We start from the raw sequence: 16,643 nt of genomic DNA, 5'->3' as shown, positions 1-16,643 counted from the left end.
CCAGCACAATAAGAAGTGTGTGCTGATCTATATGCAATGTCATTTTGCTGCTTTCAGATGGATATTTTGCATTTCTATGGAAATCACAGATTTATAAAGGTGTGTTCGCTATTTGTATTACTAGTTCCCTGTTAGTTCTGCTGCCCACTCTTCTCTTTAAGAGCTCTGCTCTTTTCTCATTGATTGGCAAGAGCTTTCTGTATATGAGGAGTGTTAACTCTTTACTGTGTAAATCAGGACAACAATATCACCTCTTGCGGCGGGGGGGGGGGGGGGGAGGTGGCAAGGGACTTGCAAAGATGAAATCATCTAAGGTGTGACAAGTGCCTAGAACAAAGCTGATCTACAGTACGTGTTAAAGCTCGTCTCCTTTCCTCCCTCTGTAACCAAAGTGTAGATACAGGTCAATGAAAAGATACTGACACGTACATAGGTATTGGTCATTTCATTTTGTCAGTGATTTCTTGGATGATTATTCAGAATGCTTCCCCCAGACTTCTGAAATCCTAGTTCAAGGCACAGCTCTCCTGTGGTGCTAAGAGCTGCATTCTTCTTCTTATTATTACGTTGTGATATTAGGGGGGTTTTTCACTCACCTTCATCTCCACCTGCCCACAGGAAGCATGATGGAGCCAGGGACACAGAGTGGCTTTACCACTATGTGCCAGCTTTGTGGCTGGCACCTGTTACGCATCATTTCATCCTTACAGCCCCCTGGCAGGTGTTATTTCTTATCCCCACTTTACAGATGAGGAAGCTAGGGCACACCCTTGCAATCAGCAGTCAGAAAATAATTCCAAAGCCCTTGCACTGACTACGGTGGCCAGGCTGCCTGGCTGCCTGGCTGCCTGCCTGCCTGCCTGTAGAGTGGGGACCCAGCTCGTGGCTTCTTCGGGGCATTCGGGGCCACCACGGGCTTTCACAAAGTAACTGCTCAACAGATGGAGATTAAAGCAGCACACATCCCTAATTCAGAAGTGGAGCTAGACGAAGAAAGGCCAAATCCTTCTTTAAAAACCTCAAGTGAATAACAACCTAGCATTTCCACTCCTAGGTATATACCCAACAGAAATTACAAATATGTTCACGAAAAAAAAGAAAGGAAGAAAGAAAGAAGACAGACAGACAATAACAGCATCAGCCCAAATCAACAAGTAACCCCAATATCCATAAACAGCAAAATGAGTAAAGCAAGAGGTAAGTCATGCCATGAAAGCTCTATGGCAATAAGAAGTAACAAACTACAACGAAGTACAACATGGATAAATCTCAAAAACACGCTGAGCAAAGCAGCCATATGAAAAAGTACCTGCTGTATGATTCCATTTATATGGAGCTCAGAACTGAACCCTGGGGGCGGGGGAAATGGGGCTTGGTGGGCAGAGGGTATTCTGGGAAGCTGTGCAATTATAAGTCATGCATTTGTTTCCTTGTGTATTTTATTTTTAGGTTGAATTCAATGAAATTCTTGCTTTTGTAGGTCAAAACAGTCAAATATCAGCCACTGCATATGGTTCGAACTAACACTTTCATAAAAATGTTTTTAAAACCCTTCGGAAAAGGAGAAAAGAAATGTCTCCCAGTGACTGGCAGACTGCCTACTTTTCTGAAAACCAACCTAAATGCTCCTCCTACGGATTCTGACCCTGTTTCTTGCTCCTTTGTCTGCAGTGGAGACCGAATCACAACTAGTCTCTCACCTTTGCAGGACAGTTTTTCAATCACATATTGAAAGCTGGTGATGCGGCCATCCCTGGGCTCAAGACTCCCAGATTCTCTGTGCGTCCTGCTCGTCCATCCCGGGACATCTCCCAGCCCCTCTACACCTTTGTGCCTTTGGTTAATGATGGCACTGGCGGGTATGGTTCTGTGCCAGTCCACCTCCGCACTGTGAACCGGTGCTTCTGATTCACCCACAGGTTATATTTACTAAAGAAACAAGTATTACTATGATGATTTTCATATTTAAGAACACTATCATAGGAAAATAGAGGGAGGTATGGTGCTTTTATGAGCCTTGTGTGGGTCATAAAAGGCATCATCTTTATAACTAATTGAGATAACTTTGTCTACAAGTTATGAAACTAATGATCTCCTTTTCGTCGTGTTATAAGCATTTATCTCCCTGTGGCAGAACATCATCAATTCTCAGAATTCTGGGTTCAGCAGACTCACTTTACAGTGGCAAATAATATTTCAAGCAGAAGGCTGCTCCATTTATCAGATGACAAGGCAGAAGCCTCCCCAGGGAGGGAAGAGATGCTCACCGCACTCCATCCACCCCGACTGGGGGTGGACAGGGCCCCGGGAGGGTGTCTGATGGAAAACTCCCTGCGCAGGGCTTCGGACACTGGGTGTCGGAAGAAAATGATAGGAATGCAGCATTTTCCTTTCACATGGTCCAATGCAGTTATGCTAATGCCCCTTCGGATTTGGTGTCCTAAAATCACTGTTGTAAACGGCCAGCAATGTAAGTCACATATGAGAAACGACAGTACTGGGACCACCCGTCCATTAGACAGCGAGCCAGCCACGCTGCTCTATGCGGGTACGGCTCACTGAATGAGCTCATTCATGAGCTCAAGTTACATACTTGCCTCACGGGGACTAAAAGGAATCATGCAAAATATATTTAAAGAAGTCTACTAGTTTATAGAAATCCTGTAGTAAATCATTTGTAATCAGAGTATTGCTAGCTACCTACAGCGTTTCTCTTTAGCGTACGTTATGGATTCATCTTAACAAAAGGACAATGGTAATAACATTTCCATTTACTGAGCACCCATGATGAGCTGAATACTCTCTCATTTAATACTCCCAAGCCTTACGTTCATGGGTACTGCTATTTTTTCTGTGGAACAGAGGGAGAAACAAGGATCTAAGCTGGATAAATACTTTCCCCAAAGGCTCATGCAACTAGTAAGTGTCAAAATCTGGATTCAAGCCTCAGCAACCAATGCCAAAGGCCATGGTCCTGACCACTGTGCTACACTGCTATTCTCAGACACCAACTATACGCAGTAGAGGTTCACAAGAGTGGGGAGAAGGCATCTCATTTTTGTTCCATGTACTGTAGGTGCTTAAAGCACCTTATCTCCTAGGGCGCCTGGGTGGCTCAGTCGGTTAAGCGTCCAACTTCGACTCAGGTCCTGATCTCGTGATCTCACAGTTTGTGGATTCCAGCCCCGCATCAGCCTCTGTGCTGACAGCTCAGAACCTGGAGCCTGCTTCAGATTCTTTGTCTCTCTCCCTGTCCCTCCCCCGCTCACACACTCTCTCAAAAATAAATGAGTAAACATTAAAAAAAATTTTTTTTAAGGACAGGGGTTATAAAAAAAAAAAAGCATCTTATATACTAACATCCAATGAGGTAAGTATTGTTCTTCTTTCCCACATGAAGAAATCGAGGTTCGGAGATTTTAGGCGACTTGCTGGTTAGTGGCAGAGCTAAAATCCAAACATAGACCCGTCTAGCTCCAAAGTCCATAGTCTTTCATGATACCGCTTTGCCTCAAATGACTTTGTTTCTAGAGAGCAAGCAAAATTATTCCAAGTGTATTAGCCAGATGGAACAGACTTGTGCTTCAGTAGCTAATCAATCCCTAAAATCGCCATTAACGCAAAAAGTTTCCTTCTGGCCCACAAAGTCCACTGCCAATGCTATGACTCTCCAGGGAAGCTGTCTCTCTGCTTACGTGGAGAAGTTCTGCCGTCTCAACACACAGCTGCATGCTCGTCCCCAACAGAGGAGGACAATGACAGGCCACTAAAGGCCACTAAATTTACGCTGCCCCAACTGGAGCTCACCACCTGTCGAACACCCACGTTCCATATGGCCCCACCTGACGGCAGGAGTTGGGGAAGGGTAGTCTGTGCAGCCGGAAAAGAACCAGAGGAGACCCTCCAGCACAAGAAGGTGTAGGCCGCACGTCAGTAGTTCCCAAATGTGGTGGACAGAAGGCGCACCTGTTGAAAATGCAGATTCCCAGGGCTCCGTTCCATATGTTGATTCAGTGAAGTCTGAGCTGGGCCCCAGGAAAGTCTGATGCACGTGGTCAGCAAACCTTTAAGGAAGCCTCATTCTGCACTGAGGCAGATCGCCCTGGGGTCTCTGTGACCATCAGAAATGGCCATCAGAAATCGAACGCAATCTGGTGAGCACTCAAGGGGCACAGACCGCGCTGGTGGCAAGGCCTGGCTGGGAATACAGAGAAAGCAAAGAAGACGATGACACAGTGCCGGCCCCCACAATCCAACAGCTGGCAGTATGGAGCCAGCCACAGAGACAGCTGACCGCAACCCAGGCCCCCAGAGCGCACACACCGTGGGGCACAGCAGCTGGGTACTGTCACTTACAAACGTAAACAGGGCCTACGTGCCCGAGGGAGCTGTCACTTTCCACCACCAGGCAAGTGTCTTACCATGATGCTTTTTTGTTTCAAATCTCCCGGGGCTCCCCAGTTACTGCTTATAAAGGAATGTCCACGCTTCCCAGCAGGGCACTGAGACCACCCACATTGCTGTCCCAGACTCACTTCCTGCCCCTCCTACCAGCCACCTCCAGACCCACACTCTATGCTGAGGCCACACCCAGAGACCTGATCCCCATCCAAAATGTGCCTCCAGACCTCTAGGCCTTTGCTCCAGGCCACTTTGTCCACAGGAATGTCCTCGGGCCTGCTGCTGGATACTCAAGACTCAGGTGAGGTGCCAGTTCTGGGCAGCCTTCCCTGGCACCTGTCCCCACCTTCCCATCCCTCCTGGGGCTAATTAACCCCTCCTCAGTAAACGGAGCACTTTGCTCCAACTACAACTGTCCTTGGCCTCGTCACTACTCCAAAAATCCCACCTGACAGCTAGTGCCCTCAGGCAAATCACCTGGACCAGCAAAGGTGCCAAGTTTCCCTGTGTCTGTTTGGAATGATACCAACCAGAGTGCACCAACGAAGGGGAAGGAAAAGAACTCGTACAGTGCTGGCCCCTAGAAGGTGCCAAGTAAGCATCTGTCACCTGGATGGATGATGAAAACGTTGGGAGGAAAAACTTCCAAAGCAAGCGATTACACTGGGGAAAATCACTAGTGGTCCCCTGTGTGCTTGCTTGGCCAACCTGTGAGCTCCCAGGAGGCCCCCCCAGCCTTCTTCAAACACCCTCCCCCCCCCCGCCCCCGCCCCGCCCCCAGTACAGGTCTCCTGCACAGGAAGTGCTCCAAGAAAGACACAGGATTGATCTGAATTGAGGCAAATGTCATCCACTCGCTGAGCAACCCACAGCTCCCAGAGGGACATCCCAGACAGGGGGCCACTCAGAGCGGGTAGTGGAGAGAGGGACTGAGGACCCCAGGGAACCTGGGCTCACAGGTAAAACAGGTAGATCGCCTTCCCCCTCCACCGGCATTTCTGATTGTTGTCTTATTTCCAGAGCCCTTTCTGCAGTGCTATAAAGAAAGGGTTTTCCAGTTGAACTGATGTCCTGGAGGCAAGGGCCAAAAGGTGCAAGAGAGAGTATACACACCCTTCAGTTCTTTAATCTACCAATTAGGTTCTGACCTGCAAGTTTCTCTCCCCACACCTCCCCCTCTGGGCTCCAGAGACTAAGGGAGACCCTGCAAAGTCTGTAACATATCCTAATCCCGTCTCTTAGGGCATGGGACCCATAACTACCACCCCATCCCCGTTGAAATGTCATCCTAAGAGTCTGCTCTGAGAACCAGAGTGACGCCTCTTCCCACACATCATTCTACGCCATTCATTTGCTTCTCTGGAGACAATAGGTCACGGTAAGGGGATCGCTTCTAGGATGCAGTCACTTTTGCTCTGGTTTCCAAAGTCTGGTGCCAGACACATTCTATCTCAGCGGCTGATGGCTGTGGGACGTGGGGTTCAGCTGCCTGTTCAGATCCAGATTATACCTCCTGCTACCTGAGTGTCCTCAGGCCAGCTACTTACCCTGTCTAAATCTTGCTTTCTTTGTTTGAATGTCTTATGCACAGTAAACCCTTGAGAGCCACGCACCGGCTGTTATTTTTCCTGAAGCAGTATAGCGAGGTGACTGAGAGTCCAGATGACGCAGAAGGACCATCTAGATTTGGATCTCAGGGCTTCCCATTTTCGCTCTGTGACTTGGGCGGTTCCTTAACCTGTCTTTGCTTCGGCCTCTTCATGCGTGAACACAAATGCCAACATACCTGCTTCGTGGAGTGTGTGTCAGGGTTAAATCTGTGTGATCATCTTCATTATTGCCTGGCACGTAATAAACCTTCAATAAATGGCACTTACTGTACTGGTAACGGCAGTAAAAGTGGACGTAATATACTACCCACAGTGTAACACTGGCTGCGAGGCTGTTGACTGACCACCTTGTATCCACACTGCGTTTGCTCACCGAGGTCCGGTGCTGGCTTTGCAGGTACACACAAGCTCACAGAATCTGCCGGAGCCTTGGGTGGCAGGAAAATGGAGGAAGCCCACTGAAGCTCCTCCTCTCTGCTCTGCCCACACTCCATAAGTAAGAGCAAAGGGGCCTCCGGGCAAGCTTCAGAGCACTAAATGCAGCCTCAAAGCTACACATTGTACTTTGATTTTTCCTAAACACTGGGCTCCTCTAACCATTTTATTCCCTGTTCGGTTAAGCTTTCTGTGCCAGCCCTGATTTGTGTTACTCGTTACTAATTTTCTTCCCGGTGGTTTGAACTTCTTGGTCAGGGCTGCCCAATGGACATTGCACACCTCTTGGATGGTCTATGGGGGGTTCCTGGAAGGCATGCTCTTGGGATCCTGAATCGCCAAACCTCAGCACTAAACCTGGCCTAGAGACACAGAAGTGGTTCCCTAAGTAGAAAGGAAAAGCATATAACCCCACAACCTCAAGGTCCAAAACTGCATTTCATTAGCACTCACTTCAAGTCTACAGGAGCATGTGGGCCTCAGGCAGTGGGGTCTTGCTCTCACTCAGAGAAAATATAATCACAGAACAGGTGCATCTACAGGTGACATCCTCCCAGAGGCACAAGTTTGCAAAGAAGCAAAGTGTCTCCCCTCCTCCCAAAAAGATTATTCTCTTATCCTGAGAAATAGGGTACATACAATGGGCAGAGGCAGATGATGACTTTTATCAGCTACACTGGACCCAGCTGCAGAGAAAGTGGATGCAGCTTGCCCAGAAGGATTTTCTCAACCCACTCTGCTACGGAGACCACCACCTTCATGAGCACAGGTGGGTACAAACCACTGAAATCTTGCCATCAGACCAGCGCTGGAGAAAGGAAGAACAAACCTTCCCCCCAAATCCAGCCTCTGTTATCCCACCAGAAGCTTATCTAAGAAAACAAAGGGTCATCTGTATCTATGTGCGCCTAGCCTGTCCTTCCGGAAGTCGTTATCTCTGCCTGATGATAACAGCATCTGAACATCCAAGAATCCCACCCAGGCAGTCTCACACCGATACCAAAGCTGGTCTTTGCAGGTAAAAGAGCCACAAGTTGGATCCACTGTACTGGTTCCAACTGACAGAAAATCAGGGAATCACCCCAAAACACCATCAGTGCCCAAATGTTTCCCTTTGGGTAACGGCAGAGCCCCCATTAATTAATACAAAGGGGAACTTTGGAGAAAAGAATATAAAACTGCCTGATTTTTACATAACGTTCCTTGAGGAAGCAAAAAAAGCACATAAAGCAGTAATTATCACATTTTCAAAGCCACTGCACAGAGCGTCATATATCTGTAATCATCTCATAAATGTGTTGGGGGCTATTTGAAATCTGAAAACAATATAAATGTTTGCATACCGTTGGACCCTTTCTTTATCTGACAATTTCCAGCAACAATCAGACCAGGCAGCCTACCAGCCTACCTCACTTTATTTCAGCATTACGCACACTCACGTTTACCAAACAAACGTCTGGTAAATCCCGTGCACTGAACACTATTTTATCATTTCTATCATATAATAATATAATGGAACTAGCCTATCTGCCAATCAGATCTGGCCCCATCTGATAACACAGCAATCTCTAGTTTTGATATATGTTCCAAAGGTAGAAAAATGGAGTAAGAGAAGGGAAAAGTGTTTTTTTGTTTTTCCAAATGCATCAAAACCCAACTGAAGTTCTTCTAATTCCTTCTTCGCACTGAATAACAGCAGTGTTTAGTCAGAAGCTGGGAGAGGGGGCTTGCCTGCATCTGGGGGAACTCATCACCCTTTATGATGGTGTGAATCAATACTCTGGATGAATTTAATCCCTAGTAAAGAAAAACATGCAAGAAAGGGTCTTTCTTTCCATGTGTATACCCTGGGCTGCACGAAACAGAAGTCAACTCACAGCCTCCCACCTGCCATCAATGACTCCAGGCTGGGGCAGAAATCCAGAGAGGGGCCTCCTGTTTGGAATGGCTGCATGCATGGGCTTTTCAAAAGAACCTGGCAAGTCCAGAAAGTTCATGCAACTTTAATATTTCAAATGTGTCAGAAAACACTCATGGGTGGAGGGGCAAAGAGAACCTGACCAGCTAACGGAGGGTCAAGTGCAGGTGCTGTCGCCTGCCTGGCAAGAGATCATAGGGGGCTGTGGAGTGGGTCTGAGCTGGTGTTAAAGGCTCGGATCTGAAAGGCAGAGACGGCGACAGCTCTCTGCTGCTTGGGCCTCGGGGGCCGGCGGGTAGCGGGTCCCTGAGGCTCCCTGGGGTTCAGACATCTCTAAAAGAGCCTGCGCCCGGAGCCCCCTCCTCTTTCCAAGATCGCTATTTCCAGGTACCAGCCGCTCGGAGCCACCAGAGGCATTTCGCTGCTATCCCCATTAGCGCCCGCCCGCACCCTAAGCGGACAAGGGCTCCGCACTGAGCTCCGGGCGTACGGATCCCGTACCTCGGGCCGCGGCCCCCGACTTCCCCAGCCTCCGCAGCAACAGTTTTCCAGCCAGAGAAGTACCGCAAACGTCTCCTGGGGGAAACGCTCACCTGAACCCCGGTCGCCAAAGCCAGGGCCAGGGCCACGGAAGGAGATCCAGCCTGGCCCTGCGCACGGCGATGGGAGATGGGCCAGGAGGAAGGACTGCAAACGTCGGGCTCAGAAGATCGCACAGAAAGAGAAACTTCCCGAGTGCGCGAGCGAGGTTGCGCTCCCGCTTCCAGGGGTGCAACCTGAGTCCCCGGGCAGCTGGTGCGCAGCCGGCGACAAGCGCAGGCGAGGGGACCCGAGCGGCGGCCGGTCCCGCTCCCTGGCGCGATGGGGGTGGCGGGAGCGAGTCTTCGTCCGGCGTACGTGGGTCCCTCCGCGCCCAGGGTCCCTGGAAGGGGACCAGGACGGTCCCGTAGGACACATCCCGGGCACTGGGCGGGGAGGAGACCTCGAATCCAGGCCCCGAAGGGACGCGGTGGCGCAAGCAAAGTTGGGGCGCAGACACGCTCGGTCCGTGGGTCCCCGCGTCCGCGCGCCCCCCCGCGCGGCGCACCACTACTTACACGAACACTCCGAAGAGCAGGGCCCGGACCCCGATCTCGATGGCCAGCTCCCGCATGGTGCGGCCGGAGCAGCTCCCGGGGAGGCGGCGGCGGCGGCTGGTGCTCTCGGCGGCTCCCGCAGCTCGACCGGCGCCGGCTCGCCAGACCCGGGGCGGCGAGGGAGGCGCGCTCCAGGCCGCGGGCGGGGGCGGGAGGCGGGCGCCGGGCGGGGGCGGGCGGGCGCTGGGGAGGGCTCGGCCCGAACCTCCCGCCGCGGGGCCCGGGGGCTCGCGGACGCCGCGCCCGCCGCTCCCCGCCCCGCGGCCCCGCGCCGAGCTGGGGGCGCCCTGGGGACTCCCCGCGCCCTGGCGCCGAGCGCCGCCTCCGCGCCCTGGCCCGGGGAGGGGAGGGGAAGCCCGGGGAAGCCCCGCCGCCGCGGCCGCCGCCGCCGCCGCCTCCCCTGCGCGCTCCCCGGCTCCCCCGCCAGTGGGCGGCCCCTGCGCTCGGCTCCCGGGGCAGCGCGCTCGCTGGGTCTCCGCCTGAGGCTGCTCTGCGGCTCCGGGCTCGGCCTCCGACTCCCGCTGACCGGCCTCGGGCTCCCGGCGCACGCACGCACGTGGGCAGGTGGCGGAGACGCGCCGGGGGATTCTCAGGCCCAGGCAGCCCCGGCACCCTCTGCTCCTGCGGAGCCCCGCACCCTCCCTCCCGCTTTTTTGCTCTCCCTACCCCTTGCCAACCTGAAATTCTAACCTTTATTGTCTATAAAGTTGCCCCCGCCCCCTTCCCACCACCCACCCCGAGAGCCCTAGTAGGCTTCGTTTTGCGTTCAGGAACCGCCAGCCAGGCTCCAGAGTCCTGGCACACGGACTGAGGGCAAAGGTGAGCCTGGCTCTTCACCCACCCACCAGCGCCAGGCAGCCCCTGGGGTGAGCTTCCTCCGACCCCCACCCTCAGCACCTTTGGGGCTGCAGCGCTGTGAAAAGCGAAAAGGACAGGCCCTTGGGGTCAGCCATGAGCCCCTGGGGCAGTAAGACCAGGAGTGTCATCCTTAGGGTTCACAGTCAAAGGCCAGACCTTCACCACTGGCTGCTGGCCTGGGGGTCATGACCTCAAGCCAGAGCCCAGAGGGGATTTGGCTTTGCTTTTCCCATCCCCTGTCAGGACTGCGAGTATTTCCTTTAGCTTTACTAACTTAAGCCAAATGGACATTCAAGATACAAAGCTCACACTAACCATTAGTTTGTCCCTGGGGAGACCAGATCTCATGGGTTTTAGGAGAGACCCAGCCAGGATTTTATGAGTATGATAAATGGATTAGAGGGTAGTCCCTGGGAATGAGGAACCATATCTCAATTTTGGACAAAAGGGGGAGTAGGTGGAGAGAAGAGCTTTGGAGGAGGGCGTTGGCACCAGCAAAGGACAAACAGACCCTGCCTCCAAGGGGACACATGACAGACCCGAGATACCTAAGCCCAGACATCTCAGGGTCTAGGGACAGAGAGGCAGACAGAGGAAGAACAATCCTAGCTCTGTGTGGAAGAGGCTTCACATCAAAACCACAGGCAGTGGGGTGCCTGGGCGACTCAGTCAACGGTTAAGCATCTGACTCTCGATTTCGGCTCAGGTCATGATCTCACAGTTTTGAGATCGAGCCCCATGCCAGCACGGAGCCTGCCTGAGACACTCTCTCTCTCTCTCTCCGTCTCTCTCTCTCTCTGTCTCAAAATAAATAAAAATAAAGTTTTAAAAAACCCACAGAGGAATCAAATTCCTCTGATTTGCCCATCTCTGTACACCCAATGCCTGGCACACTGTGCTTGATGAGTTTTTGGCAAATTAATGAATGGACTATGTATCTCGGTTGGTATGTGGGGTGTCAGATGTGGTGGAGAGGGAAGAACTTGGGGGAAAGAGGTATGGTTCTGTCTCCTCTGTGTCTTGGGCCTTAAACACAACTGGATTCACGCAGGTTGGCCAAGTGGTATAGGAGATCCTATAGTCAACCCAATGAATTCTAATGACCCAGATCTGAGACTGGCAGGTGGCCAGGAGGGGACACTAACAAGAGCCCATGTTATTAAAATATCCCTTGTTGGGGCGCCTGGGTGGCTCAGTCGGTTAAGCGTCCGACTTCGGCTCAGGTCTCTTATCTCACGGTCCGTGAGTTCGAGCCCCGCGTCGGGCTCTGGGCTGATGGCTGAGAGCCTGGAGCCTGCTTCCAATTCTGTGTCTCCCTCTCTCTCTGCCCCTCCCCCGTTCATGCTCTGTCTCTCTCTGTCTCAAAAATAAATAAACGTTAAAAAAATTTTTTTTTAAATAAAATAAAAAAATAAAATATCCCTTGTTATAAGCATCAACTGAGTGCAGCCTGTGCAAAGCCGAGTGCTAGGTGTTAGGATTCATAACCTGGATAATTATGGGGAGGATGGGGAGCCAAAGAGTCGTGAAGAAACATCAAGAAGCCATGCAAAGCAGTCTTAGTAAGTCCAAAGTAGTGCTTCAGAAAACTGGATCAGTCAGAGGTCAGAAGTTTGAGTCATTCCTTTGGTCTGGGATGGCCAGGGACTAGCCTTGTAGAGGACAGTTGGTTCTTGTAAGGCAGAGTAGGAAGACACAAAGGGAGGAAATTCTGGGTGAAGGTAAGAGGGTAGGTGCAGAAGGTTGGAAGAGGTTTGGAGGGCACAGTCGGTCCACCTTCCTGGAAGAGCAAAACCAAGCATAGGTTCGTGGCAGAGACCTAGTTCTAATATCCCTGCCCACCAGAGTCTGTTACCAAGATTACAGAATTAGAATCTTTGTGCCACAATGTGTTTATCATTTTTGCTTGTACTAGAGATGCCTTGGGAGGGAGTTTGAAAGGGCATGTGATCTCATTGTTGTAGTCATTAAGAAGCGACTCTGAAACACATCTGAAGAGCTGCCCAGTTCAACTTCCTGTCTGATTGCCTGAATCTGTTCTCTTGGTTCTTCCCTTCTCTCTGTTCTGTCTGCACTGTATTGGCTTCAGTCTCAGGTTCCTGGTAGTCGCAAGTTGGCTGCAAGAATCCCAGCTTTGCAGGCTCTCAGAGTCAAATCTGGCGGGAACGACCTTGATCTTGATCCCAGAGCTCCCAGCCAAAGTGTCATTGAATGTCAGTGGCACTGCCGGACATGAACCCATTACTGTGGCCAGGGAATCCTGATGGACTGACTGTCTCAAGCCTGGGTCACATGCTTGATCCCTAAGCAGGGAATGAAACCTTCACCCAAAGCCCCACAAATAGGGGCTGACACTTAGAAATAAGGAAATTGTTTGATGTGTAGCAAACAAACAAGGGCCAGGACACCCCCAGGCAGACTGAAGACAACTGGCATGTACCCCACCCCCCACCACCGAATTCTTGTCTACACCCAAGGTCTTTCACCAGTAAATGAGTTATGCTGGGCGCTCCCTGGTAAGACAGCACCGCTCTGTCAACACAAATTTGCAAGACTTTAAACAAAGCTGTGATGTCACCCAAGGCTTGCCCTTTGCTATCCAGTCTCTTCCCCTCTTCCTTCTTTACTCCGATCAGCAAGCCTGTCATCTGCCCTAATGATGTCCCTTTTCATTTACCAGATTTGGCTTCCAGGGAAAGCTCCAGCCTTCTTTACTGTATAAACCTGGATCAGGATATTTTGTGGGCTCTCTCTCACGGAAGAGTTTCTAATTTAAGGGAGGTCACTCTTGAAGGGCAGGCGGGTTCTCTTCCCAGTGAAAGGGGACTGAAGAGGACATTCTTGGTGTCCCAAATCCCACAGAGCAGACAGCCACTTCCATGGGTGCGGAGGTGGTTGGCTCTAGAAGCGGTGCAGCTGTAAACACGTGCCAAATAACAGAGCTCTCCAGAAGTGCCGTATTGCTACCCCAGCAGATAAATGAATTGACGAGGAAGCGAAGAAATGAAAGCAGGGTAGATAAAGCACTCCAGCCGGAGCACCCAGGTGTCCAGCTCGGCAGCTCCCACTGGGTCTTTGTAAGACTCCTGTGGGATGTGACGTGTTCCCCAGGGAAGGAATCAGGGGTCAGAGCTTCAGCAAGCTCAGAGACTTGAGCAGTCGCTAGAGTCTCACCCAGTCATCAGAAATGACATAAACGTTTCCATCCCTTGTGGAGACATAATGAGCACCATAGCTGTAATGCGTGAGACTGATCTTTGAAAACTCACACCAGAATGTAAACACTCAAATGACTGCAGCTTCCCCCAGTGCTTCTGTGGTTGCACACATTTTCCAAGTGCCACTCTGGGAAAATCTCTCATATTTTATGCCAAGCTTATGAGCATGCCAAGAAAGTCCCCGTCATCCCTCCATAATCACGCCTCTGCTGTTGGATATTTTTTTGATCCTCAGACAGCATTGTACAGTATGGTGATCCCATATTGACCAGACTTTCAGCTATTTCCAAAAACCAAAGCCACCTTTGGAGAACGGAACTTTGCAGCGATTTCTTATAATCTCATTTCCAAAAGTTACACGTTGTATCTCAATGACACCCATCTAAGTGCTCTAAGAGTGTCACCTGGCAACAGGCGGCCAGCATGGTGACCCTTAACCTCCGAGACCCACACATTCAGGCTTTCCACCATGATTGCCTGGTACAAACTTGCTGATGTGCCTAAAACACCAAAATCCAAGAGAAATTTCAAGAGAGGTCATCAAGTTCAGCCTTGTCCATGAATGTCTTCCTAAATAGTTAATAAGTATCTGTCTTCTTGAACACCTCCAGGGATGTGGAACTCACTGCTCATTCCATTTTTGGAGAGATTTGTTGTTGGTGTTGTTGTTGTTGTTGTTGTTGTTGTTGTTTAAGGAGAAACAGGTTTGTCTGTAGCCTATATCCCTAGGTCCAAGTTGTGTTATATGGGCCACAGAGTATATTTAATGCCTATTCTTCTACATTATAACAGTCCTTTAATTATTCTGTGACTGGAAAGAAATGGAGACATGGAGACGGAGTGGGATGAGGGAGGGAAAGAGAGAGACAGAAAGAGAGAGAAGCTTCTCTTTTCCCAACTAAGCATTCTCGGTTCTTTCACCTTTTCAAGTCGCAGTATTTATAAGACCTTTGAGGATATATCACTATAGATAACACACTGAAGTACATTAAGCCAAATTCTACCTAATAAAAAACAACTTTCCTGATTCTGGGAAACGTATAAAGTACATTGAACATGATTTAACCCCTTCATGTCTTTAGACTAGCTGTTATTCCATCCAAGGAGGAAAACGTATGAATTTATGACATTTTCAGGAAAATAAAAATGTTCTTTCACTTCTTAGAAGAGGATTTAAGCTAGGAACTTTCTTTTCCCTGCAGGACTTTGTCTATTATGTTCAAATTCATCATGTGAAAAGTCAGAATATCGCTACCTTTACTTCATCCAAAGAAATCTTTGTGCGGGGGCCACCAGCAGGATTCTCACTGGCGTAGATGCTGTGGCACAAGTGAGAATCCCGGAATATTAGTGCAAGAAAACAAATTGAAGATGAAGAAACCTATGTACTCAGTGCATAGCTGCTGCTTCTCTCTTGCTCATCGGAAGTCCAGGGCCTTGCCAAGACCCCAGGAGTCAGGGGCAGGGCCAAGGGCAGGACCAGAACTCAAGTCCCTGACTCACAGTCCTGTGCCCTTCTGATGACACCTGCCTGCATCCTGGATGAAATCATATTGTGGTTTTGATTTCCGGTTTTTTGATGGCTCATGATGTTGAACATCTCTTCGTGTATGTCTGGGCCATTCTGCCACCTTCTTTTGTAAAGTACCTATGCGTGTCTGTTGCCTATTTTTAAACTTGGGTTCTTCCTTTTGATTATTGATTTGAAGCAATTTTTATTATAGGCTGAATATTAGTCCCTCATTAGTTATACATGTTACAAGTATCTTCTCTCCATCTGTGCCTAAACTGTGCATTTTCTTAGCAGTACCTTTCGAAGAGTGCACATTATTAGTTTTGACAGAGACCCACTTATCAATTTCCTCTTTTATGGTTATTCCTTTTGTACCCAAAGAAATCTTTGCCTATTCCACATCTGTGAAGATTTTCTCCTATGTTCTCCTCCAGAAGCTTTATAATACTGCCTTTTATATTTAGATCTATATTCTATCTCAAATTAATTTTTGCACGTGCCAAGGAGCAGGGGCTGAGGTTCTTTTTCCCCTTAGGCTATCTGGTTGCTCCAGCATTGTTTGTACAGAATACTATCTTTGCACATTGAATTGCCTTGGCAGCTTTGTCAAGAACTGATGATTTGTGTGGGCCCCCTCGGTTCTTTTCATTTTCATTTTCTCCATGTCTTCTATCTCCTCGGGGTCTTTGCTCTGTGCTAGCCAAGCCCAAGGGACGTGTGCAAATGCTCATAGCAGATTTATTCACAATAACCCAACACTGAGTACAACCCAAATGTTCATTAACAGGAGAATGGATAAATCGTGGCATGTTCACGCAAGGGAATATTCATGATTCAATAAAAAGGAAGGGGCTACTGATCCATGCAAACACACGAGTAAGTCTCAAAAGCATAATTTTGAGCAGAAGAAACCAGACATAAAAGAGAGAGCATACCATAGGATTCCATTTATATGAGCTTCTAGAATAGGTGGTTCTATTCTCCACCTGGTGGTTACCTCTGGGTAGAGGCAAGAAAGAGGCACAAGGGAACTTTCTGAGGTATTACAAACATTCTATACTTAACCGAAATGCTGGACACATGGGTGCATACAACTGCCAGTATCCATCCAACTGTATGCTTTAAGTCCGTGTACTTATTTAATCGTGGGTACATTACAGCTCAGTTGTTTTGGTTTGGTTTGGTTTGGTTTGGTTTGGTTTGGTTTGGTTTTAAGTGGAAGACCAAAGAAAAACAACAGGTCACAGGGTGTGGAGGAAATTCTCCGTGGGAACCCTCAAGCAAACCATGCCAACCCCTTCATTTGTCCAAGTGTGCTGCCTGCCATGGGGTCAGACGCACTCAGCAAACCCCGCAAAGGTTGTGTCTCGAAGACCCAAACGGAAATGTCACTTCTAGGAAATCTCTGGAAGCTGCTCAAATGCTCCTTGCAAGGAGGCACTCAGGTAACAGTAAAAGTTGTTTCCTCCCCACCGCTGATCAGATCGGACCAGTGAGCTCACTACTCCCCTGGCATTCTTTGGGGGAAAACTCCTCATTTATTTTCAAGCTCTT

General features: G+C 49.6%; 1 protein-coding gene across 3 annotated transcripts in view; it reads right to left on the bottom strand.

The window, feature by feature from the left end:
* PLPP4 (phospholipid phosphatase 4) overlaps positions 1-9,629 on the bottom strand; it is a 128,599-nt gene extending 118,970 nt beyond the window's left edge. Inside the window, exon 1 of one of the 3 annotated variants that reach the window (XM_045439144.1) lies at positions 9,462-9,629. In XM_045439144.1, the coding sequence (XP_045295100.1) occupies positions 9,462-9,517 (56 nt within the window). In that variant the 5' untranslated portion in view covers positions 9,518-9,629. The remainder of the gene's footprint in view (positions 1-9,461) is intronic. The other 2 variants (XM_045439142.1, XM_045439143.1) reach the window with 2 other exon arrangements.
* Positions 9,630-16,643: the final 7,014 nt, after the last annotated feature.

This window comes from Leopardus geoffroyi, chromosome D2 (assembly GCF_018350155.1).
Source record: "Leopardus geoffroyi isolate Oge1 chromosome D2, O.geoffroyi_Oge1_pat1.0, whole genome shotgun sequence".
NCBI classification, from domain to species: domain Eukaryota; kingdom Metazoa; phylum Chordata; class Mammalia; order Carnivora; family Felidae; genus Leopardus; species Leopardus geoffroyi.
The sequence above is the reverse complement of the archived record's forward strand: the minus strand, read 5'-3'. Positions and strand labels throughout refer to the sequence as shown.